Source organism: Monodelphis domestica, chromosome 1 (genome assembly GCF_027887165.1).
Source record: "Monodelphis domestica isolate mMonDom1 chromosome 1, mMonDom1.pri, whole genome shotgun sequence".
In the NCBI taxonomy this organism is placed as follows: domain Eukaryota; kingdom Metazoa; phylum Chordata; class Mammalia; order Didelphimorphia; family Didelphidae; genus Monodelphis; species Monodelphis domestica.
The window spans coordinates 354935179-354961530 of record NC_077227.1 but is presented as its reverse complement, the minus strand read 5'-3'; the positions used below and the strand labels follow the sequence as shown (position 1 = coordinate 354961530).

The window sequence follows — 26352 nt, the reverse complement described above, 5'->3', positions numbered from 1 at the left end:
AATCCTAATAGAGAAATGGCCAAATAATTTTAAAATAGTCTTTGAGAATTGCCTCAAGCACTGCTAAAAATTAAGTCCAGGGTAATACAGACAACACATCAGATGTTGGACTTAAAACATGCTTTCTCGACTCTAAGATATGCTATGACATGGTACTTCTCCTAATAATAGAAATTATAACTAGAACAACTTTGAATTATCAGCTGACAATCAAGTTGGCAAAAATCTATAAAGTACAATGTTTTAGGGTCATGGAGACACAGTTTTGTCCCCATGTTTTGTTGTCAGTGTGACTGTAGTTCCATGCAAGCTTTTGAGAAAACAATCAATCATGAAAGTGAACATACCTTAAATCAGAAATCCTGCTGGGACTACATGTATATTCCAAAGATATATTTAAAACATAAAAAGGGCTTATCTGAATAAAAATATGCCCAGTTAGGTCATATGTAAAAGTAAAAACACTAGAAAAAATATGTCTAAAGTTTAGGGAGTGGGAATCAAAGTAATATGGAATACTTTCATGCAAAAAACAAAAATACTAACATGAACAGTTTGAAGAAATATAATATAGCTGATGTGAAGTCATGAAAAACAGTCAGCAATTTATGAACATTAACATATACTGAATGTAATTACAACATATACACAAAAATCTCAAATAAAAATTTTTAAATGCATAGAGATCAGGAGACAAAGGAAATAAATTGAAAATAGTTTGAAATTCATCATTTTATTTGAGGCTCAACTTCATATTCTAATTATATTTGTTGAAACTATACCTCCTAACTTAATAATAGCCAATCATTTAAAAATATTTATCTAGACAGCTGGTAAGAAACTGGGCACCCAGGCCTGAGGCCAGGTCACTAAAACATGACAAAATGTTTTAATAGCAACAATTTTGTTGTAACGACACACCAAAAAGCCTGATGCCACAAGTTGGACAGCCTACACCTGGACCAGTATCTTCTTGAAGGGTAATGAAATCTCTTAATATATTTTAATGAGAAGAGAAAATGCTTCATTTTTTGTAAAATTTATTCTGTAAGCTTACCATTGATAGACATTTCTGCTTATTCATAAATCAGAATACAATTTAAAAATTACAAATGCCCATGATGAAACTATTTTAGAAATATTATACACAGCATTTTATATTACTTAAAAAGTCAAGTCAGGCTAAAAAGAGAAATATACTACAGTGATTGTCCAAAAACTGTAGTTTTATCTCAGAAGGAATTTTACAAAAAGTTAAAACTCTACAATATATGAATAATAAATACAGAGTATGATAATAAACATAGTTTCTTCTTCCTTAGAACATGTGCTAAGCAGTATAGGGTTACTTTGTATAACATTACCCAGATCAAACATTTGAAATGACTAATGTGATAATCAAAAAACTCAATATAACACTGTAAAATTCTGAAATAAAACATCATTTATCTGTTTGCCTGAGATGCAAAGTGGCTGATGATGACTTGAATTTGAGCTGGAACTTTGAATACAACTTCCTCATAATATAATTCTGCCCTATTTATTTTTGTGGAATCAATGATGCTGGTGAGAAGGAGGGATGCCTGAGATAACAACTCAGTTTAATTGTTGACCTACTGTTACTCCCAACAGAACTGCTATCTCTATGTTGTTCACAATTAAGCCACATTTGCTTCAAAACCAAGTTACTCATATTCTTTCAAAATATTCTCATTTCACATCCTTGTTAGTTGGCTACCTTTCATCAAGTTGTATGTTTTTGTGAATCTTGAAATTTCTCAGACTTGTGAATGTTGAAAATTTCCACATTGGGGAATTCTCCATTGGAACAATTCCCTACTGGGAACATTCCCCATTTTGACAGTGAGAACTCTACTTGGATCAGAAATGGGAGGACCTCTACTCCACCCATACTTAAGACTACTTTAGGGGAGAGAACTCCTTGCTAAACAATGAAAGTACTTTAAATGAGGCAAAAAGTTCTTTAAGCCATGCCTATTTTTAGAATTAATACAATGGGGTGCTAAGTACCTATTAAGGGTGAGGCAACTTGTAAACTTGCCAGGAGCAAAGAGGTGAAAACTTATTCAGAAGTTTTTTCTGTTACAAACTTACTAAAGGGATTAGTCGACCCAGCAGTGTTTTTAGAATGGGTTGTCCTTTGGAAAACGTCTACTGTGATTGGTAGATGTAAGGACTTAGGGGAGGTGACATAGGAGAAAAACCCCCTATATAAGAAAGAGATTCTCTTGAGAAGGAATCTCTTATGAGGATCGCTTGAGAAGAGAATCCTTTTGAAAGATATCTTGAGAGAGGCTCTGGAGAAGGGAAGCTCTTGAAGGACAATCTCTAAGGAGGTCTCGCTGGAGCTCCTCTGAGGGGACTCTGTCCCTCTGGAGGCTCTTGAGAGAGGCCCTTTGAAACAGTCTCTGGCTGGAAGGCTCTTTGAGGAGGACTCTGGCTGGAACTCTCTCTGATGAGACTCTGTCACTAGAATCCTTGCTTAGACAGACCTTGTGGTGAGTGATAAAAGACTGACTAAATTATCTCTCTCTCTCAAGACTCAGGTCTAGGCCATGTTGGCTTAAGGCCCTTCATACTTATTTCCTTTTTCTCTCTCTCTCTTTTCTTTAATTTCTCATTGTATTATTAAATTCTCTATAAAACCCAGTTGACTTGGGTATATTCATGATTGGGAATATTTCCCTGGCGACCACCTTATATTTGATTTAAAACCAAGACACTGTAGTGAAACATATTTTCTGCGGTCTTAAATTTGTTCACCCACTCTTATATCTACTATAATTTATATCTTCCACTATTTTAAATGTAACAGTTTATTTTAACTCTTACAATTTAGTTCTTCCACGCTTTTAACTGCCACAGTTTATGGCTCGCACTATTTTAGTTATTACAGTTTAATGGGAAACTATGCAGAAAACAAATTCATCAAATTGGGGTGTCATTTTGTAGGACACTAATCATTATTCTACTACCAATATATTTCATTTGAAGCTATTTTCTGTATTAAGGCAGTTGCATTCTAGAAAATGAAATATTTTTTGCTCAAGTTGTATGTCTTTAGGTCAAAGCCAGCATCTGGGACATAAAACAGTGTGCTAGATCACCTAAATAAAAAACATTTTGCTAATTCTTCCAACATAATAGTAATAGTGGGAAAATAGAGTTGGTCTGAAACTTTCAAATGTTAAAAAGAAAAAAAATCTTTGCTCCATGGCCAAATCTATGGGAAAAAAGACTTGTAGAAATACAGGTCTGTTAGCTAAGAATACTCCAATTTTCACTGGCTCATAAATAGATGCATCATCTCTTTTTTTTCCTTAATGGCATCTGATCCAAGCATTCACAGATCTGTTCCTTTCTAAGGCAGATGAGTTACTTCTGATCAACCAAGACAAAGGGAATGATTATCTTTATCAGGTTACTCATTGTATTTTCTGCCATCCTTTCTCTGATATGAGAAATTAAATCCTGATCAAATTTTCTCTAAATGTTCCCCTTAGGAACCGTTTTTTCCAGTTATGTTTCAATAATTGGAAGCCAAATGAGAGAAATGTGAGGTACTAAATAGTGCTTTAGTTGCCAAGTTCTTAAAATTATATGGCACAGTACTTTCAGGAACTGAAAGAAAATCTGTAGCATGTTTATGAGAGATAATAACACCATATCTCAAATAAGAAATGCAATCTGAATGGTTCATATTTACAACTGAACCACAAATCCCATGTTATAAAATACATGCTTTGAGAACTCTAAGACCAATTGGCATTTACATTTTATACAGGAATGTAACTGACTTCCACTAACATCCCAATGCTATGGCTCATCATGCCATAGAGGTGAGTCTACGTCCTTTAAAACCATCCCTGGTTAGCTCCATAGTAGAGTCTACTGAGCTGAAAGGGACAAATGATGGATTATGTATGTGTCTGTCATTCAACAAGTCCATGAAATTCAGAAGAGGCTTATCACCAAAAGGCTGGCTTTCCAGGTAATGAATTTCTTTGGCCATAGCAATTGTAAGTTGGTGGAAGATATATACACATCGATGAAATTGACCCTATAAGGTATCAAATTAAACAATACAGACTTCATAATCTTTTCCATTAAAGTATGACTCCTTAGCAAACCTCTTGAATTTCTTCTAACTGGGCCCTAATGCAGCCCTGTCTTCAAATTCAAATACAAATAAGGTTGGGGGATGTGGAAAGACAACATTCACTGCCATACTTAAATGACTATGGGTAGATACTCTATCAACTTTCAAAGACTTAGAAATTGTTTTCACATTCATGATTAAAATGGGATTTCTCCCACACAATCTTTTTATCCAAAGTTAGTCTATGAAAAATGAATTTAAAATCTTTGTTTCATAATTTATACCAGAGAAAGTTGGATACTGTTCTTATTTCAAATAAAACATCAAAAAATTTTTCTTAGGTGAATTACTTTTGTGAACCATTTTATCAAATACTACCTTCAATGCATTATGGTAATTTGGTGACCTAAAAGTTATCATACACCTTTCAAACGGGAGCAATTTATTAAAAGTAATTTATTCATATGTAAAATTAGTCTCCCATATACAATACATAGTTCATCATACAGTAAAACCATGGATATGTAATTATACTACCCATGTGGTAAAATATTTGGGGAAAAAAATCCTCTCCCAAATCCCTAAACTGGTAGTTAAGGAGTCTACAGAAGGATTTCTTATTGGGATATGCTAAAAACTTTGCTGGCTTAGAGATGATGGCTAAAAGAATTTTAGAGCTTCAGAGTGTCTTGGAGATAATTTAGTTTGATCTCCATTTAAGAGGTAAAATTATTGTTCATGGCTGCAGAACTAATAAAGAAAAGGAGAAGGACTACAATTGCTAGTCTTCTGACTTCTGGTTTGATTTTTCACTATGCCACACTGATTCCCCCCCCTCCCCCAATCCTTACCTTCTATCGATGCTAAGACAGAAGAGGAGGATGAATTAGGCAATTGGTGGCAAGTGACTTTTGAAGCCAAATTTGAACCCAGGATTGACTGAGCCATGCCTGGCTCTCTAACCACTGAACAACCTAGCTGCCCCTGCCACACTGATTTCTAAGAGTTATTCTAGCTCTAAAATTCTCAGAGTCTATAAATAAAATTTAGGGAACTTGCACTCACAGAGGAGAAATATCAAATAGGAAAAAAATTGCATTTTCCCTGGGAGATTTGGCAATTTTCATTCTGCAAAAAAGTTCAATAATTTCTGTGTGTCACTGTTGTAAGAGACAGGTTGTGTTTTCCTAGATACGTTCTCCTTTAAGTTCTGAAAAGATCAAATGTTAACTTTCAGATGCTCCATCTTTGCAGTTAGAGTTGAGTTCAGGAGATCCTACCTCTTCAGATGGGTTGGAATGACAGCTGTTTTGAGAATCTGTACCAATGCTTTGAGTTTCTGATTGAAGATGAACAGAAACTTGAACTGCTATCTCCTGGCCCTGCTCATTCAGGGAGCCATCCTCTGAATCTCCTTCTGGGGAATTACTACGTCCAATATCTGAAGTGATGACATAGATACCATCTTGGGCACTTAAAGCTGGTCTTTCTTTGATTCTTTCTCCCATGTCATCAGGATCATCCACCCTCACTGCTTCAAACATCTCCTCTACAAATGCCCTACAATTAAGAATGAGAGGTGGGAGAGGAACGCTTCTTGCCAGTTCCTCAATATAGCGGGCAAACTCCATGGTCTTAAACTGTGTAACTTTGGCTAGTTCTAGGGTCTTGGCTGAAGTAATGATGGGGATGCGTTTGGCAATCTCAAAGGCCTTCTGAAGCTTCTCTGCACCTTCTGTCCTAAAGAATTCATTGATGGCTTTCTCAGTCTTTCGAAGGTGGCTACTCATCATGCACAGACGTGTAATATTCAATATGAGAGTTATTGTGAAGGCAATCAGGCAGACAATCATGTAGTAGATGCTCATGTCTCCAGAAGTGAAAATAACTCTTAGGGTGACAGAATAAGAATCATGGACTGGAGAAGTGACTAGGCAAGTATAGAGACCACGGTCATCAAAGGTTACATTGGTGATATTTAGGTAGTTTCTGAAGATCAACCATTTTCCACCTAGTTACCCAAGAGGAAATAAAAAGGAAAATTACACTGTAAAGTATAATATGATTAAACAAATTCTTTTTTTAGTAAGATCCCAATACAAAAAGTTCCTTATGAAAATTTTCTACCCAAATGAATTGCTATATACTATAAATCCATAGGAATCTATATATTTTATATACATATATATTTTTTCCCCTGTAGTATGTATCTCCATATATATGGAGAGTGAGTGAGGGCTATATGTTATAAATCCATATAAACCATGGCTTTATTAACTCAAAGTCTGGGCTGAAAAAGAAGACTAGCAAAAGACAAATGAAAATTCACCACAAACTAAAAATATGAATCATCAATTTTTTTTAGCTACCAGATGTTTCATTGGTAGGCAATGAGAATGAATTTATAGTTTTCACCACAAATCTGACAAATAATATTGCACCTAAATCTTTTCAAAACTAAATTTTTTACAACATTCAACTGACCCTCCTTCAGTCATGGTTTTTTAACCTTCTTCACCATTCTGGCTGCCCTCTCTGGATATATTTGTGCTTGTCAATGTCATCAAGAGATGAAATACAAACTAACTGTTGGCCAGAAGTCACTAGCAGGTAGAATAAAAGCTCTGTTTTAACTCTAGATCACTCTTAACCTAGATCTAATTAGTGTGTGTAGGTGTACATATGGTTTACACATTAGGATTCCATGTCTTCACAGGTAGTTGAAGAATATAAGAATGGCTAGCCTAGAAGAGATATAATCAGGATGGGGGCATGAGGAGGAGGCAAGATCAATTTGAATGTCATTTTTAAGAGGGAACCAATTTATTCCATGAGGTTCCAGGGGATGGAGAGGCAGCAAACTAAAAACAATAGTTGGATATTTAAAGGAGGCAGATTTTTCAGATTGACATGTTAGAAATTCCCTAACAATTAGAACCATTCAATAACAGAACAAAATGACCTTGGGAGAAAATTACTTCTTCGTCCCTGGAAGTACTGCTATGAGATTACTTTCTGGGGATGCTGGAAGAGAGCTGACTTCTAAGGTTTCTCCTAATCCTGAGGGTAATAACAAAGCATGATGACTGTGCTATTATACTTCACCAAAAAATTTAACAATTTATATTGATTTTCATAGTTCTCAATCATATTTGTTAACCTCTAGATAGCACAGACCATTTTAGGTACAAATTAAAGGGAGGAGATAGTGAAAATTATTGGAACTATTTTTAGTTTTTGTCACAATTTTGCCTGACTTTATATCTTTAGTTTAAAAATCTCTCTCATCTACTTATTAAGAAAAATCACATCAAAGCCCATAGGACTATGAATACAACTATTCTTCCCTTTTCCCTCTGAACTTTAAGCCTTGCAGGGAATACTACATGAATATATTATATAAGAATCCCACTATATTAGTGCATGTTATTAACAATAATGCAGTCTTTTTAAACAACTTTTTCCTATAATAAGTCTAAATCCTGTCCCTTACTGGCTGATAAGAAAAGATTTATGAGCTTCACACCAGACAGATATGCTATCTAGGCTAGTCTCATTAAGATTCATAAACATGAGCCAACACAATTTTATAGCAGTCACTGAATGTATCAGGAGAAATACCAGTGGATTTAAAACCTAGAAAAAGTATGAAAATAAAATTTGTACACTTCATTAAAAAACCCTTATTTTTCCGAGTTGGAAAGAACGTTAGAGAACATTTCAGTCTAGTTCTGTCATTTTAAAGATGAGAAGACAGAGGTCTAGAGAAGAGTATTTGTTCAAGATAACAGATCAAAGATCAAAGCTAGAACTAGAATCCCTTCCCATCAAAACAACAACCTAATAAAATTCCAAATTCAGTGCTTTTTCCATTTGGCAGCTCTACTCCAAGGCTGCAATTATATGGACAAAGTCTTTTGTGGAAATCAGTTATATGGGAAGAAAAATTGTTCATGGTAATGCCAATGGTTGGTAGAGCAAGCTATTGTAGAGTTTGATTATTATCTGTCCAACATTGAGTTTTGGGGAAAATTTCAAATTTTGGATTTTGTCTGGACATAGTACTTTCTAATTCCTGTCATTGTGACTGACATATTGAACATTTATACTTTCCATGACAGCCTAAAAAGGGGCTAAATAAATGTGCTATGGTTGTATTTGTGGAGGTGGAAGCAAGTAAGTCAGGCAACTGAAAGGGACTTCTGACTAGAATTAATGAAGGAATAAAAGGAAGTGAGATGGAAAGGATAAAGAAAAAAGGAAGAACAAACAACTCTTGAGTTAATCTAGCCATTCTAGAAAGCAATTTGGAATTATGTGCAAAGGGTTTTAGAAGAAATACCCTCTGATCCAGAGATACCACTACTAGGTTTGTACACCAAAGAGATAATAAGGAAAATTACTTGTATAAAAATATTCACAGCTTCCCTAAAAATTCCTGAATGGCAAAAAAGTGGGAAATGAAAGGTTATCCCTCAATTGGGGAATGGTTGAACAACTACTGACATCAACTGTCAAGTGTGTAAGAAGAGTATTATAGAATCTTAGGGCAGCCTAGAGGTATATACAGAGCTCTTCTTAGCCATCTTCCTGTATCCAGGTGGGTAAGCATAAGCCCTGCCACAGAGATGAGTTATCTTAGGAAGTAAGTTAAATAATCTCCTTAGTTAGTCCATTTCAATTCTAGTTAAATACTAAAGTTATAACATTTTTCACTTATGTTTAACCTAATTCCTTTCTGTCACATTTCCTCAATATAAAGGAAATAATCTGGCATTTTCTTTTTCTTTCCTAGCTTTCCTTCTTTTTTGTAAAATGATTATGTCTTTCTCTCAGACAAAGGTGTCTTATATAAATTACATAATATTCATGCTGTGTTTGTGGAGTTTAAAGAGGAAAGTCAAACTGTCTTCAAGGTTACATTATTACCTATATATACTTCAGGAGATCCTTAAACAGCATGGAATATTAAGGAAAGTCATATAGAAGAGGAGGATAATGTCTGACACCAGGTCCATAATTATTTTACCTAAGGATCAGGTACCACTTCCCTCCCATGCTAGTCTTAAGTGAACAATTGTAAATTTCCATGTGCTTCTCTTTCCAGGGAATTTTTAGGGTTACTAACCTTCTTGCTGCAATTTACCACAGGAATCAAGTCTAACCAATCTATGATGTACACAAAGGGATCTTGCCCAGAAGGGAAGCATGGCTAGCAATAAATAGTCTTCCATTAGTATTATTGACCTTGCACATTTTTTCCTGGGATCAAGAAGAAGAAACTAGAGAATGTAGACCCTGGGGGCCCTGTTCTCTAAGATTAATACTTTTCAAAGTTTCATAATTATTTCAAATGTTCCCTAGGCTTTATCTATACACTTTTCAAACCATTATTTTACAACAGGCCCCTGAAGGTGAACAAAGTAAAGCAGATCAAAGTTTAGCAAAGCTTACCTCCTCTTTCTGGATCAGGCAATGGCCCTTTGGAATTGTACCAAAGAATGTCTTCATAATGGCTGGTGGTGAGAAGACACTGAATCAAAACACTGGTCCCCTCTTTGGCTATGACAAAATTACCACTTGTGTGGGTATTAGATAAGGTTTCAAAAGTTGGGTGAAAGGAGCCATTGTAAGCAGTATGATTTGCTTCTACTGCTATTGTTCTGTTGTATTCTACATCATTCAGGAAAAATGCAGTAGGAATAACGGCATACACCACCAAAGTGAACAAGCAGTAGTGTGGCTTCATGAGAAACTAGAGAGAATTTTGTTTTTCATTGAATTTGGAGCCTTAATCAAAAAATTGAATAGGAAGTTAGAGCATTTGTATCGTCATCAGAGGGGTAGATCTATTCCTTGGCATTACAATTCCCGGGGGAAAGATGTATACCAAATGTACTTTGAAATCTTCAGGTTTTGTAGAGATGACCAGGAACTAACCTAGAAGAAAACAATAATTAAATTTTAGAAGATCCAAATGTGTCAATCATTCAACAAGCAGGAAGTCCCCATAATGTGCAATAAAGAGTGAAAAATACAGATATATTGCCAGCTTTCAAGGGACTATGTAGGGGTAATATGTACCCAGATAAACAAAATACAAATTAGAGTATGATAAGTTCATGAGGATACATTTGAGAGATCTCTTTTGGCTAAAGAAGTTAAGGGAAGGCTTATAGAAAATGGGACTTATTTATGAAGTCAATGAGCTATCAAGACAGGGTAGAGGAGAGAGTGCACTGGAGTTATGAGGAAGATGAGGAAGAGCAAATGTATGGTGGTACATGGAATGTGTTATATAAAAGGAAGCAGTTTGAGATGAGGCTGAAAAAGTAGGCTGTACTCATAGTGTAGAGAGTCATATGGTAGATTTTTTGAATACAGATATCAAGAGATTGACTTTATTCAGTTGGTACCAGAACCACTGAAGATACAATGAGATGATAATTATAAAAGTTCTATAAATATTAGTAAATATGAAGTACTTAAAACAATAGTGGCACAGACATTTGGTAGTACAAGAGTCTAAGGAAATAAAAAATTAGAAAAGTCTCACTATAGAAAGACAGCATGGTATAGAAGGAAGATCACTGCCTTTAGGAGAGTTGGCTGTTAAATCACACTACTTGTCTGACATTGTACAAATTCTCATCTATAAAATGAGAAAGTTGAAATACATGGTTTCTAAAGTCCTTTTCAGATCTGAAATAGTTTCTAAAATTTATAGGGATGACTTTCCCTCCTAAAAGGACTGTGACTTTTGGTCAATTTTATCAAGTGGGCTGAATGAAAGTATCTTGAAGGACCCTTCAAGGTAAAAAACATTCTATGATTCCATAAATCTATTTCACTGTGACAAAAATCTACATTATGGGAGCCAAATAAAATATTTAGCTTAATATTTTATTCGAAATGACACCTTTGCTATCTGTTATTTTATCAGCACAAAATATACAGAACTTTTTCATAACCATAGCAATGAGAAGCAACAAGCCATTTAAATACATATATTATTAAGGATAAATAATGCAGTAGTTCATAGTCTCATTTTTTGATTTAGAAAGAAAAGAGCATATAAAACATGCAAACAGTTATTGGTTTCTGAAGCTATAAAGTTCCTTTTCACACAAATGTTAGGAAAATGAATATTTTTAGTTTTTCCTTTACTCAGGAGTGAATATATTTATAATATTTGCAACAGAGAAATATCAAATTCTAAGCTCAATGTCTACAGTCATCCTTTCTTATCCCAGGAATCTCTTCTTTTCCCTAACTTGCTTGTCACTTTAGGATGAAGTGCTGTGCAGGAAGCATGGGCTGAAAATTTGAAAATGAAGGGAAAAGCGGAATTATCCTAAGAAAGAAAAAGTCAAGTCATTCCCAGATACACATAGCCTGGAATTCAGAGGGGAAAAAAGAATCCCTGAGTCATTTATTCATAACTGGCATTTCCAGGAGTTTGACAGTAAGTGGAGAAGCAATGTGGTCTTATGGAAGAGTTAAGAGGATTCCAATCCTGGCTCTTTTATTTCCTGTATAACCATGTGCTATTTCACTGTTCAACTAATAAGGGAAGATAGTAGGAGGGAAGCCAAAACTTAAGAAAACCAGTCTTGAAAATGCCATATATATGATCAATTAATAGCATACATACAGTGCTTACATATACTTCCTATCCACTTAGAAGACTCTTCTGGCTGTCCTAGTTTAACAAAACAATTGTTGGCCAAGATGGGTAATAAAAATGGCCTTTCCCCAACCATCTCCGAAATCCCCCTGACTAAATGTATATTTCTCACTTTTCTCAATTAGAGCTAAAAGCTCTCTCACTTGTATATTCCCATGTATTAACTCTTTAACTTCCCACTTCCTTATGTGAATGTCCTATTCTTTCTACTCCATGATGGCCAGGGGTGGTGGTGGAGGGAGGTGGGGTATGTTTTTATGAGGTTTTGCTTGTGCATACATAGTGTTATGTACATAGTAGGCACTTAATATAATCAAAGGGCATTAGAAGTTGAAAAGACTTCAGATATAATCTTATGTTTATGGAACCAAATTCTCTATTTCCTTCCATATCTTGCAGTTACTTCAGAACAATCTTTTCCTATTAGTTTTAGACCAGTTATGAGTTTCCAAAACAGCACAGGTAATATACCAAAGAAGTTCATCAGCAAGCACTTATTATATGCTTCCTTTGGGTCAGACTCTTTGACACTGAGAATACAATTAATGACAAAAAACACTGTCTCTCTCCTCAAGAATCTTTAATTTGAATGGGGGAATTAACATGTAAAAATCATACATGTAAGACATATGTATATATACACAACACATACATATATCTTTTTTTGTGTGTGTTTTAACACTGAATCTAGGCAAAGGCAAAAGATTCAGTAAAAACAAGAGTTCATTGGGGAAGCAATTCTCTTGTCATGGCAGTATCATGAAACAAGAGTTAACCAAGTCCCAAAATTAATTTTGGGAATAATTTTCAAATTCTTAAAAAAATCTATTCTTTGGCAAGGGCTAAAATTTGCAATTGACTGAAGGCCTAGTCAACAGGTGTTTTCATTAGCATTTCTATTTAGCATCTCAAACATCCTTGGAGTTAGCATATATATATACAAAGGTACACTTGGCCTAGGCAGAAGAAGGTCATTTCCCCTCTCCTCTATGAATAGTTTCCTGCCTCATAGCCATAAAAATGTATGAGCTTTACAGGTACAATAAGAATTTACCAGTTCTGTGTTTCATCAGGACTTTGTTTCTTAAAGATATTCCTGATATTCCTTTGAACTGACCACCTGTATTGTTTCCCCAGTTGGCCACTGATATCCCTTAGGTGTTCAAAGTATAAGGATACTTCAAATAAAAAACTCTCAAGCTGGGGCATGAGAGAGAGCACTTTTCCCAAACATTATTTTGGCTCCTCATCTCTTTCTTCCTTTCTTCTTCCGCCTGCAATTCCTACCACTTCAGGTTAATTGCTCCTCCCCAATCAAAGAACTCTATCTGGGCCTGAAGGAGTAGAAGGTAACAGCTGAGCTTGAGGAGTTGGAAATGAGAAGGGAGAACATTCCAAACATGAGAAAAAGCTAGTGAAAAGTCAGAGAATCTACAGAATGCCCCTGTGAGGAAAAAGCAAGGGGGTCATTGTCCCTGGCTTGCAGAATATGTTGAGTAGATTAAAAAATAAGAAGACTGGAAAAGTAAGAGGGGGCCAGGCTGTGAAAAGCTTTTAAACACAGAGGATTTTATAACTGATTCATGAGTTAACCAGGAAGTCACTGGAATTTACTGAATAGAGGAGTGACATGATCAGATCTGTCTTTTAGGAAAACCACTTTGGAAACTGACTGGAAGGTGGATTGGAAGAGGGAGAGAAATAAAACACTGACTAATCAGAAAGCTATTTGAAGTAGTAAACTGCCTATATATATATATATATATATATATATATATATATATATATATATATATATATATATATATATATATGTGCAGTTGTAAAAGCAGAAACAAGATGGGGCAACAGATGTAGGTATATGGGCCAGGTGAGTAGTTGAAGATGACATGGAAATCTGTTGCTTAGAATTCAAAATGAATTTTCTTAATTCATTCTCAATTGTTACAAGTGCTGGTTTCTTCTGTAATTTCAAGAAAACTAAGTTAAAATATAGCCCAAATAGTCATTTTTTGCAATAAAAAATATAGTAAATTCTATTGCAAAATTAAAAAACAAAAACAAGTTTGTTTTGTGGTTTAAACAATAAATGTGAATAAAAAAATTTGAGAATTATAAAGGACCCGATGCAATATTGTTAAAACACTGTCCCTGACACATTTTCAATGATTTACTTTAAAAAGACAAGTATTTCCTAAAATCTATAAAGTTAAATGAAATTCTTCCCTATAACCCTGAATCCTTTTCCTCTACCTCTTGGTCCTTACTTTGTCTAAAGCTGCACAGTAATAAAGTTCACTTCAGAAAAGATATTTTATATATCTGTAGTATCATTTGGATTAGGAAATACAATTATTTCTAGTAAGTGTATAATAAATGTTTGTTGATTGATTAGTTGAACCTCATGTCTGATGCATGAATGTCCTCTACAATATTTTTAACTGTCACCCTTTTCCTTGCATGCTTTCAGAGATAGGGACATCATTTCCTAAACTGGAAGTCTATTATGGTGCTGGACAACTCTACTTGTTAGAATTGCAAAATTTTCAGAAATCTGAAATATGCTTCCCTATAACTTTGATTCAGTGGTTCTAATTCTCTGTTCTAGAGCTATGCAAGTCCAGTTTTTCTTTTACTTATAAAGTTCTGGAAAGTAAATAATCTCTTAAGTTGGAGACTTCTGATAACTGCTTTTTTAAAATAAGTATTTACAGGTTTTATACACACTTATGAAAACACTTGAGTCAAGATAACTAAAGTGGTTTCATAAAGAAAGTCAAAATAGTCAGTTGAAAGTAGTTAACAAGAGCTGGATTAAATTTAGCCTGATATACCAAGTTACTCTGCAAATATTTTAACTTCCTTTATATGAGTAAAATAGTAAGTATTTCACTAATAATTCAATTCTTTTTTCTTTTAGGTATGATGGAATTAAAGATCGAAACTAGAGCATAAAAACTGTTTTAACCCTGGAGAGTAATTCTGCCAACTGAAAAGAAAGGAATCTATAGCAATCATTCTGTATAGATTATTCTATTCCTACTTTTATTAACTTAAAAAAATTTCCTCTCTGAAAAACTAAAAATAAGGAAGTAACATGATTGATTTCTGTTCCAGTCGCTTAGTAAGAAACACAATTGGTTAGAAAAACGGATGTTTGCAGACATGATTCAAGAATAATTCACAGTCGCCAAGTTGATTTTTTTTTAAAGATTCCAAATTCCTTAGAATATATAATTTCAGGCTCTCACTTAATTTGTGTCCTCGTCCTTATGAGAAATGTCCATGTATTTCAACAAAAATCATCACTTTCTCCATCCTTCCCTGTTGGGTATAGCTCTCTAGAAGTTTATTTTTAAACGTGGTATTTTAACATTTTACTTTGGTAATCAGCCTACAGTGACCACTTTTTAATTTTTTCAGACAAATTTTTCTCCAAATTCTGATCAAGTCTGAGGTGAGAAAATTGTTGCTACCTCATTTTATTCTCTAGTCTTAAGAAAAACATTATTGCTATGAGGCAATTGACTAAAAAACAAACAAACTGTAATTAAAGAACTATGGACAATGTTAGAAGTAGAAGACTGGACTTTAATTCCAATTCTGTCACAAATTAATCAATATCATGATTCTGGATCTTGATTTCATTTGAAAAAAAGAAAGAATGGAGTAGATTGGGAGTTCTTAATGTTGGATCTTCTGATTATATTTATAAAAATTTTTTGATAACTATATTTCAGTAGAATTTCTTTCCTATGTATTTCTATATGGCTTATTTCATGCTTTAAAAAACATTTTGAGTAGTTCATAAATTTCAACAGATTTTTTTTTAAGTATTAGATACATTAGATGTTTATTGTGGGTTGGAAATTTAGCATTACTTGAACTGAAAAGCTAAAACTGAACAGGTTTTTCCTCTCTCACAAGTTATTCTAGAGATGCACATAAAGAAATCCTAGCTTGAATTTCAAAATTTCAGTTTGGCTGGATGCATTATTTTCTAAAACTTAACTAAAAGGAAAGAATTGATGCATTAAATATTTTTTAGAAAACCAAAGCACCCTTCAATTTTTAAAATTAATTGTTGGAAATGAATTGCAGATGAGCTTTTGTTTCAACAGAATTTCTACAGGTTTCAAGTCACAAAAAGGTTAAGAACCTTGGGGCCTGATCTCTAAGATCTTTCCATTTTTTGAACGCTATAATTCCACTATGAAGTCAGTTCATGCCATTAGATACAGTCTTGAAATACAATTAAGCAAACATCTATTAAGTGTCTATTGTATGCAGAGCACATAGGATAGGATGATAAACATCTTCATACCATTCAAACAATTTATGTATCTATCAAGTGCAAGGCACCTTTGTCAGAGTGGATAAAACATGTATAGAGACAAGTATATTAGGTAATGTACTGGGGGGGAAAGCCCTCACGACAAAGGGGGTAAGGGGGAAAGGTTTTCCACATAAAGTGGCACTGGAGCTGGAAAGATTCCAGGAAAGCTTGGGGATGAGTAAGGTGTGCAATTCAGGCATCAGAGCCTATACACGGAGGGGGGAGATGAAAAGACTGAGGTCCTCAAAATTATATTAAATGAATAAATAAATAATCCTCTGACCAGAGCCAGAATGAACTCTTTAAATATAAATAAACAAATAAAAATCTCTGCCCTCGGCCAGGCTTTTGAGAGGTAGCCTTAACATTCCAGTCACCTTAACAAGTGATCACCAATCGCTGTGGCTAAATCAATCTATCGTTCTCTAACTTGATTCCCAAAGAAAGGTTCAATCAAGAGGAAGAGGAGTAGGTGGGAGAATTAAGGAGAACGAAGGGAGGAGGTTGAGGAGATGGGAAAAGTAAAGGGTGATAGTGCCCTTTTCCCCTTCCTCCGCGTACCTTCCTCCCTCGTGAAGAAGGGACTGAAGAAGGAAGAAACCAAAGAGGAGCTGACAGAGAAGGAATCTAGGGGACCCAGGACAGGTATAGCGGTCCTAGCTCCCTGCCTCAGTATCTATTCTCCAGCCACTCTACTCGCGCGCCGCGGCAGCCGTTACCTCACCGGCTTTAACTGACACCTCTCCGAGGTCCCCAACAGAAACACCGACTTGCCTCGGGACAGGAGACCAATGTTGCTTCCGGCAGCAGCCGCCTCGGCAGCAGTGCCTCCGGAAGCACTTTCCAGAGAGAAAAGGAGGGGCGGGCGGAAGTAAGGCTGGGAGCGGAGGCACTCCCTCTCCCTTTGACTGTCTATGGTGACAGTCCACTTCCGGGGCGCCAGGGATTGCTTTGGTCGGCCACAGCTGCTCTGTCTGGTGCGGAGTCCCCCTGGGAGGGGTATTGGGGTGACGAGACTGGGATTGAAGAATGGTAAAAGAGGGAAGGGGCGCAATACGTGGCCGGCAGCAGCTAGTGGCTGGGGCAACCCGCCCCCGCAGGGGTCGGGAGAGTAAGGGATTGGAAGCATTTCGGCCTTAGGAGGCCGGCTGTGAAACGTCAAGGCTACGTTAGTGCGTGCGGGGGCGGGGCACGCAGCGGCGTGTGTGTCTGTGACATCCATTAGCCTGGGTGTGTGCTGCAAAAATGTTAGGGAAAGCTTCCTAGACCCCGAAAGTTTTCGAGCTGACACCTCCCTTCCCCTCAGAGAGCACATAGTTCAACCTCCACTTTTTACAAATGAAGAGTGCCCATTATCAAAGGGTCACACAACGAGTTAGTGGCAAAATCGGGACTGGAACTAGGGGCCTTTTCTACAGCTATGAGACTCTCCCGACATTCTAATGGTGGATGCAGATCAGCCAGAACTTAAGCTGTGAGATCTAGCAAGTCAACCTCCTTACAGGAGATTCGTTTTCTCTGTCTGCAAACGAGGAGTAAGACCTAGGTGATCCCCAAAGGCCCTGCCAGCACTTACATATGATGAATCTATGGTTCCCTGAATGTTTTTCTTGTAATCCCTTAATTCGTATCACCCAAGCCAGATTCAGTTTAGCATAGCAACTGTAGATCCAAATGCTTATTTTAGGCTTTAAGTATCCGGAGAGTTATAGTGAAGAGGCATTATCTTTCTTTTGCAAAGCTCCAGAGGGCTTTTGGATAGTGGGTCATTGGAAGACAATTTGGTTCCCCATAAGGGAAAAATCTTAACAATTAAGAACTGTCAGAAAATGGGAGGGGCCTATCAGGTAGTGAGTTCTTTATCATCATTTGACACTTTCAGTGATGAGAAACTAAGTCTTTTTTTAAATATAGTTATTATTGAATTAGATAAAACTGGGTTAAGTGACATTTATATCTAGAAGATAGAATATAGATGATCTATACTCATCATTACTCATGCTTATAGCTTTTTAGAGTTGAACAAAACCTTAAAAATCATCTAGTTCAACTCTTTCATTTAAAATATGAATGAAACTGAACTCAACAAAATAAAGTACTGGTACCTAATCCAATAAGGTGGTATGCAGAATGGGGACTTGAGATTGCAAGTCTCTTGAGTTCTAGCCAATTGCTTTTGCCTTTACACCAAACTGTCTTCCTTTTAGATGGTTTCCATCTGGAAGAGTTTGATTCTGTAGTTCAGTGACTTACCTGCTTATGCTTGTAAAATTTAATTCTGTTCCTCAGCTTTATCACTCCCCTGGTATAAGAATGTCAGTTATCCCCCAGAAATAAACTGCTTTCATAGGCTATACTTACCTTGGTTTCTTGCCTCAAAACTTTGCTGTGGTGGTGTGTATGTGTGTCCTTGGAAGAGAGGTTTGATAGATTGCATAGCAGATCAAACAATAAAACAGGCAAAGAAAGTATCGTACCTGACCCAAGAGTTATGAAATTTAGATTTTGTTCCCAACTCCTTCCCCGCCTTTTGAACTACTATTCCTTCCTAACAATGGAAAAAATGAGGCTACTAAATTATTTTAATATCTGTAAGTTAATGACATGTAAAAAGGTTTTTTTAAATAAAGTGATTGCTGAGAAGTTATAAATGAAAATGTTTAATTTTTGTTCTTGTGATATCATTTTATTAAGAGATATTATAATCATGTCTGAAAATGATAGTGTCAAGAATATGGCAACAGTTAAAGAAATTCCCAGCTTTGACAGTGGAAGCAGTCAGCCTAAAAAGCAACTTCATTTGGCTGAACATAGTGCGAAGCAAGAGTCTGAATCAGAGCACATTGCTCCTACTCGGAAGAGACCTGAACCAAAATCTCCCAGTGAACCTGTGACTTCAGAAGTTCTTCCTGATGAAGGACTGAAAGCTATAGGCAAGGTAGAGTGTCAGTTATTTGAAGTTAAAATTCTCTCAAGAAAAGTATATAATAAGAACACATCTGAGAACCATAGATTGGGTTGTTCAGTTGATCCTTAAGGCTATACCTAAAGCATTTTGCATATGTAAAGTATCATTTGTGTATTAGATGTTGTTTTAATCATAATTTACTAACTGCCATTAAAAGGCCTTTTATAGTGATATCCTCTGAAAGATAATGCAAAAAAATATAGAAGGCATCTATATTCACAGTTCTGTTTTTCTCTTTTTTTTTTCCTTCCTGCTTGCTTGGAAAAAAAAAGGATCCTGTTCCCACAGAAGTAACCCAAACAGGATGGGGATACTGGGGAAACTGGGGCAAGTCATTGCTTTCTTCTGCTTCAGCTACTGTAGCTACCGTTGGTAAGTTCTGAAGTCATTTTGTTAACTGTTGCTTGTTTTGGGTAAACATGTTTATAATTTCTGCACTGCCAGATTTGTAGGAAAAGTTATTTTACATTTTATTTTATGAAGAAACACAGAATACATTAGGAAATGATTGTTGTATAAAAATAAAAATTTCAATGAAATATTTTTTTTTAAAGAAGAAAATATTGGCATGTTAGGCAGTTGACTAGTAAGTTAGCCAAATATTGCATTGATTCCATATTGTGTAATAGAGATTATTTTTTACTAGTAATTTGAAATCTAGAAATTTCTGGTATCCTAAATCACTTTTTCCTATGAAAATAAAACATTAATTAAATGTTATAAGGGGTAAGCCATATATCCTGGAATTGCATATTATATGCAACATATCCTACCTATTGTAAGAATTTTTAAATTTTAGATTGTTCATTTAGAATTTGGGTTTGTTTTTATATTTATGTATGTAGTTTTGGTGACTGATCACTATATGTATAATAAAAGTGTCATTTTCCTTCATTAGGACAAGGCATTTCAAATGTCATTGAGAAAGCAGAGACTTCTCTTGGCATCCCTAGCCCCACTGAAATTTCATCTGAAGCACAAAACACAGGTCAGTTTACTAAAGTGTTAGAAACTGCATTTTTCTATTGAAGTAGAATATATCAAGTCATCATTCATTTAGCAAATAACTTATTACGACAGGAAATAGTGCACTACCATAGCAGTAGATTGTTTTTATTGCATTAAATTTTGGCATGTTCTGAGTATTATATGATTGGTTCCAGAAAGATTTTTATGAGATATTTTAAATTGTACTTATTTAATATAATTTGATATTAAATTGGAGTATTTCTAGAAGTAGCCAAAGTGGTGAAATGTCTGGAAATTTTTGTCGCATGACAAATAATTGAAAGAGTTGGGAATATTTAGTCTGGATAAACATGGTTGATATATTTGATTTGTTCTATATGTTCCTCAGGGCAGTGTAACTAATGGATTTTCATCCTTTATTTTATTTAGTTTATTTTCATGCTTTGGAGATGCAGAATTCAGATCCATATAAGGAAAACTTCCTAATTATTAGAGCTAGCCCAAGCATCATAACCCAGATAGTATGTGGATAAATTGCACTAAGATATTTTTAAGCTATTAGAGACTAAATTTCATTTTGGGGATACTGTGTGTATATATATATATATATATATATATATATATATATATATATATATATATATATATATACTACATACACACATACACACGGAACATCACATATATATATATATATATATATATATATATATATATATATATACTACATACACACATACACACACACGGAACATCACATATATATGATATATATATATATACTCATATATGTATATTTGGATTGTTCATCTAGAATTTGGGTTTGTTTTGATATCCTCTTGTCTCTAGGCCTTTCTACTAGTTTTCTTATATTCTTGAAAGGCTCTCTCTTCTCACTTATTCTTCTTTGGATTCCTGACTTTCCTTAAGACTTATCTCAAGTGCCACCTCTGGCAGAAGGCTTTTCTTTGTTCCTGTGCCTTTTCCAAAGCAACTTTCCAAGTACTCTATATATCTATTTGTACTGATTTATATATATGTTATCTTCTCCATTTGGATTTGAGATCAGGGATTGTTTTACTTTTTTTTCCCCATCTCTAGGACTTTACATAGTGTCTGACACACAAAATTGGCTTGTTCATCGATTGAATGAGATTGCTCATATGAAGCTTACTGTGTAGTAAGACATAAAGTGGGAAAAGCATTGGATTTCAAATGAAAAGACCTGGGTTAATTTAAACAAAATTTTATTAAATGCTTACTATGTCCCAGATCAATGTTATTCTCTGAACTTCTTTTTTTAATCTGTAAAGTGAGATGACCTCTAGGAGACCTTTTGAGGTATTGGCTCCATCAGTATGCAGTTTCCTTTTCTCCAAACTTTTCCTTCCCTTTGAAATACAGAAGAGACTAATGTCAAAGCAAGCAGCACCCATAAAGAGGATGGAAATACCTCACCGATGGGTACAGCACTTGGTGTTTTCTCAACTATTTCTACAGCAGTTCAGAGTACGGTGAGTATCCCTCAGACAAGATGGAGTTTCAGGTAGAGGAAAAAGAGATAGACTTGTCTAGAATATCAAGGCTTTATCCCTGTCTTTAATACCAGCTTAATCTTTCTGAGGCTACTGTGCTCATCTGTTTAAATAGGAATAATAATAATAATTGTGCTACTTACTTCATAGAATTATTGTAAGGAAAGTTCTTTGTAAAGCTTTCAGTATTATAAAAATATCAATTATTTTGAAGACTGGCATTTCAAATTTTTTGTTCTACTTTGTTATTTAAAAACTATAGTGAATTATACTATTTATATTTATGGCATTTCACATTATAAATTATATGTCATGACTTGGATTGAAGTATGCAGTTAAAAACATTTGTAAAAATAAAATAGTGGCCAGGAAGGGTGTGAAGGCAAGGCACACAAAATTTTTCACTTTTGGAGTTTTAAAAGTTTGGGAACTGACTAGACTTTTCTACCTTAAAATACTGTTCACATGTAATAAGCAATAAAACTTCATATCCTTTGATCCAACAATTCTATATTGGGGAATATATGCCAAAAATAACCTAAATTTTAAAAAATTATATAGATGTTCATAGCAATACCATTTATAATGGTGACGATTGAAAGTAATCCAAATGTGTGACAATAATAATTATAGACTTACATTTTTATAATTCTTTACACAACAACCTTTTATATTCCTCAAAACAACACCATATGATAAGTAGATTAAATATTATTATCTTCTTTTCATAGATAAGAAAACAGACTCTGGAAAGATGACTCCCCAACTAAAGTTCATACAAACTATATGATAGACCTCTTGAACTTAGACCTTCTGACAAGCCTGGGTTTTTTTCCCACTATGTTATGTATAGTATATTAGCACAAAGTCACTTTTAATAACAATATAATATTTCTTATAAGTGGTCTATGTCAGTATATAGAAGTGTTTTTTAAAAACAAATTGCTTAATTTCTCTGATTCTCAATTTCTTCATCTGTAAAATGAGATTATACTAAATGTCCTGCTCTAGCTCTGAAGCTCTGCTTAAAATGATAATGGCATAATCATTATAGTGATTTAAAAACATTTATATGTACATTGACAATCTCAAAAGATAATATGGAATAATATAAAATGTAATTTTATATTTATGTTCTTTTTTGTAAAGTTGTTTAATTCTATATTTGAAGGGGAAAATTTCCTTATAATCACTTCTTTAAAAAAAAATTAGGGAGCAGCTGGGTGACTCAGTGGATTGAGAACCAGATGGGAGATCCTAGGTTCAAATCTTGCCTCAGATACTTCCCAGCTGTGTGACCCTGGGCAAGTCACTTAACCCCCATTGCCTAGCCCTTACCACTCTTCTGTCATGGAACCAATTCCAAGACAGAAGGTAAGGTTTTAAAAAAATTAAAAAAAATTTTTTTTCACTGAACAAAGACCTGCTTTTCACATTTCACATCCCTCAAAAAATTCCCCTCCCCCCAAAAAGCAAAGCAAAAAAAAAAAAAAACAAGCTGTATTATAAAGTTCCACAATGACTATGCCCCTCCCCAAATTTATCTCATTCTGCACTGAGTCCTTCACCTCTCAGGAGGTGGGCAGCATATTTCTTCATTAGTCTTCTGTAATCATTATTGTGTCGTGTGTGAAATTTATTAAGGTAAACTATGACAAGTCTTTCTGAGCAAGATATCATTTATTTACTGGATTATAAAACCTAATAATAAAGGTTCAGTGGCTTACCTCTGTTTATACCAAAGACCTAGAATTGAAGATGAAACTCATTTTATAAGCATAGAACAAAGAACAGATTGAAAATCATATAATAATTGGTTATGGGATTGGCAACATCATGGGGTTAGGGAATCATGATTGGTAACATTAAAGAAAGTGGGCATAGCATACATGTGGGAAGGAGGCTGCCTCTATCTCTAAGGAATGCTTTTGTAAATTTTATAGTCCCTATTGCATCCTGAGGTCACTTATGGTGATGTAGGTATGTCTAGGGGATTAGATAAGACCATATTTTTAATATCTAAAAATGGGAGGTCAGTTAGACTGGCTTTCAAGGCTAACACACAAACCTCAGAAAGTTCTTAGATAATGTTTTATGAGACTGTTGAGAGCAGAGGTTTTATTTAATTAACAGTGATTATAGAAAAGCTTAAGTCTTTGGTATGTAACTTCAGAGAGAGAAGAGATTGAACTTTTGTACACATGAATTTCTTCCATCAGAGATATAAAAGAGACTTTAGATTTCTTACATAGAGTACCGAATATGGTTTCAGAATAAATTCATTTACAGAGTAAAACCAAATATAAAATACAGGATCAAGAATTAATTCAGTTGGTCATTATGCTAAGAGTTCCTATTTCTTTTAAAAAAGTTATTTGCCTTTGCCATATTACTATCATTGTATAACTGTTTCTATTCATTTTATTCATCACAAACTCATGCAAAATTCCTATTTTTCTCCAAAACCATCCCTTTCACCATTTTTTACAACACAGTTGTATTCCATATTTCTATACTTGTTCATTCATTCCCCAATTAATAGGAGTACCCCTTACCAGATCCCTATTCTTTTCTACTTCAATAGAGCTATAAATGTTTTTTTGCATCTTTAGAATACATTTTGTTTAGGACTCTCTTTTCTTCTCCCCTTTCCCTTCTCTTTCTATGTTGAATGAAATATTTCTTTATCAAATTATGTGTGTATATGTATGTATTATATCTTCTTTAGCCAGTTCAGATGAGAGTGGGGTCAAAGTTTTGACAGCTGTTCTCCTACACCCACTTGGTATAGATACTACTTGTGCACCATAATTTTGTGAGATAACCTTCCTTCTAATCTAACTTTCATTCTCCTCTTCCTCTCAGCCCCTAGTATATACTCTTCCTCTGTCTTTCCATTCTTCTCTTAAGATCATCGAGACATTTCAGAACTACTTCCAGGCCTAGTCTAATTAGACTCTATGTGATTCTTAATGAAGATGGAGTTCAGAGAGGACAAATATGTATCATCTCCCCATAATTGAATGTAAGCAATTTTTCCTTGCTTATTCTTTTATCATTATTTGTTCATCTTTTTATGTTCTCTTTACTCCTTTGTTTGAACTTCATAGTTTCTATACATCTCCAGTCTTTTCATCAGGAATGCTTGGAGGCCCTCTGTTTCATTAAAGGTTAATTTTTTCCCTCTGTAGCATTGACAAGTTATTCTTGGCTTTAAGTTCATATCCTTTGATTTTTTAAATATCAAATTCCAAATTTGCCACTTTTTTATAGTGATGGCTACTAAATGACTGTAGATCTTCAGTACTTGAATTCTGTCTGTCTGCTTGAAGTGCTTTTTCTTTGATATGGAAACTGGATTTTGGCTATGATATTTCTGGGACTTTTCATTTTGAGATTTCTTTCAGTTTGTGCCTGGTAGATTTTCTCTTTGTCCATTTTGCCCTATGATTCTAAGAGATCAGGGCAGTTTTCTTTTAGACTTCTTGAGATAAGATGTCTAGGCTTCTTTTTTTGGACATAATATTCAGGTAGTCTAATGATTTTTAAATTTTTTCTCCCTGATCTATTTTTCATGTCAATTATTTTTGCTATGAGATACCTTACATTTTTGAATTTGTTTATATATACACACATATATATGAATATATAACTCCATGAATAATGAATATATGACTCCATGAGTCATTCATATATATATGAATATATATTCATATATTCTTTCAAAACATATATATATATGTATATATATATATGAATGACTTATGGCATCTCTACCACCATAATAATTTGATTTCTGGCCCCTTGGTCTGAACTCTACAAGTTATTTACCTGTTTTTGGTCAGAGCAACAGTAGATTACTTATAGGTATAGCCACCATTAGCCAGTTAGCTAAGAAGGTCTGGTTCAGAGTGACAGAAATATGGTCTTTCTTTTCATCTAGGATTCCTGCCCTGATTTTTCCTCTGTAGGCTTGACTTGATGCTAGAACTGAGATCATATTCTGCTCCTGGAGTCTGAGCCACTTCACTGCTGCTGATGGCTTTTGAACTTCCTTCTTTCAATACACTGCTCAGGACCTTTCTGCCCAAGAATACTACTCTTGTGTGCATTCTCTATGCTCTGGATCTATGACCCAGAACTGAGTAGAGGGCAACAAAGCTGTCTTTTGGTACTTGTATTTGTCTCAGTGACCTGGTATGGGCCTGGAGGTGCACCAGTATGGATCTGGGACTTCTCCAGGACATTGCAATGCTCCATGTTCACTGGAATGTTCATACCCCTACCCAGTCCTCACTGACCTATCATCAGTAACCCTCTCTGTCTCCCTATGCCAACCAGGGCTAGATAGGACTCAGTGTTGCATTTTCTGGATTTCCTCATAGGATTTGGTCTGGTACATTTTCTAGGTTTGATTGAGGAATTTTGTGGATGGAATCTCAACTGCCTTGCTTCTTGCTAGTCTGTCATCTTGGCCTAGTCTTCTTTTTTTGCTTTTTTAAAAGGAATAGTCAGAGCAGTTCTTTAAGATATCCATTTGTGATGCAGTACAGATTTGGTTTTGGAAGATGCCAGTGCATACCAGCTTTCTTGTGTTACTACTTACTAGCTTTGAGTTTTGGCATATCTTCTTCCTTCTTCCCATCACTCCCTGAACTTCATTTTCCTCATGTATTCTTTGTACTACTTAGCAGGAATATGAGCAAGATACTATGTGAACAGTAGATACACTATAGA

General features: G+C 34.9%; 2 protein-coding genes across 12 annotated transcripts in view; one reads left to right on the top strand and one right to left on the bottom strand.

Annotated features, from left to right (window-relative positions):
• Positions 1-714: 714 nt before the first annotated feature.
• On the bottom strand, positions 715-17005 carry MFAP3 (microfibril associated protein 3). Of its 5 annotated transcripts, XM_056811496.1 has the most exons (4): positions 16868-17004; positions 10677-10772; positions 9575-10060; positions 715-6131 (listed from the first exon to the last, which is right to left on the bottom strand). In XM_056811496.1, exons 3-4 carry the CDS (start codon positions 9867-9869, stop codon positions 5347-5349), a joined length of 1080 nt encoding a protein of 359 aa, XP_056667474.1. In that variant the 5' UTR covers positions 9870-10060; positions 10677-10772; positions 16868-17004; the 3' UTR covers positions 715-5346. The 5 variants fall into 5 exon arrangements, with proteins under 5 accessions (XP_056667474.1, XP_007473982.1, XP_056667473.1 ...); XM_007473920.3 differs by lacking the exon at positions 10677-10772 and having other exon boundaries at positions 16868-17005; XM_056811495.1 differs by lacking the exon at positions 10677-10772 and having other exon boundaries at positions 16918-16999.
• The window catches only part of FAM114A2 (family with sequence similarity 114 member A2), a 30802-nt gene continuing 21219 nt past the window's right edge, over positions 16770-26352 (top strand). For 2 of the 7 annotated variants that reach the window (XM_016427668.2, XM_007473923.3), the window contains exons 1-5: positions 17058-17175; positions 18840-19081; positions 19384-19483; positions 20010-20099; positions 21485-21594. In XM_016427668.2, coding sequence (XP_016283154.2) covers positions 17058-17175; positions 18840-19081; positions 19384-19483; positions 20010-20099; positions 21485-21594 — 660 coding nt within the window. Of the gene's footprint in view, positions 16789-16907; positions 17015-17057; positions 17176-17375; positions 17690-18837; positions 19082-19383; positions 19484-20009; positions 20100-21484; positions 21595-26352 lie in introns of those variants that run through there. The other 5 variants (XM_056811493.1, XM_016427666.2, XM_007473925.2 and 2 more) reach the window with 5 other exon arrangements.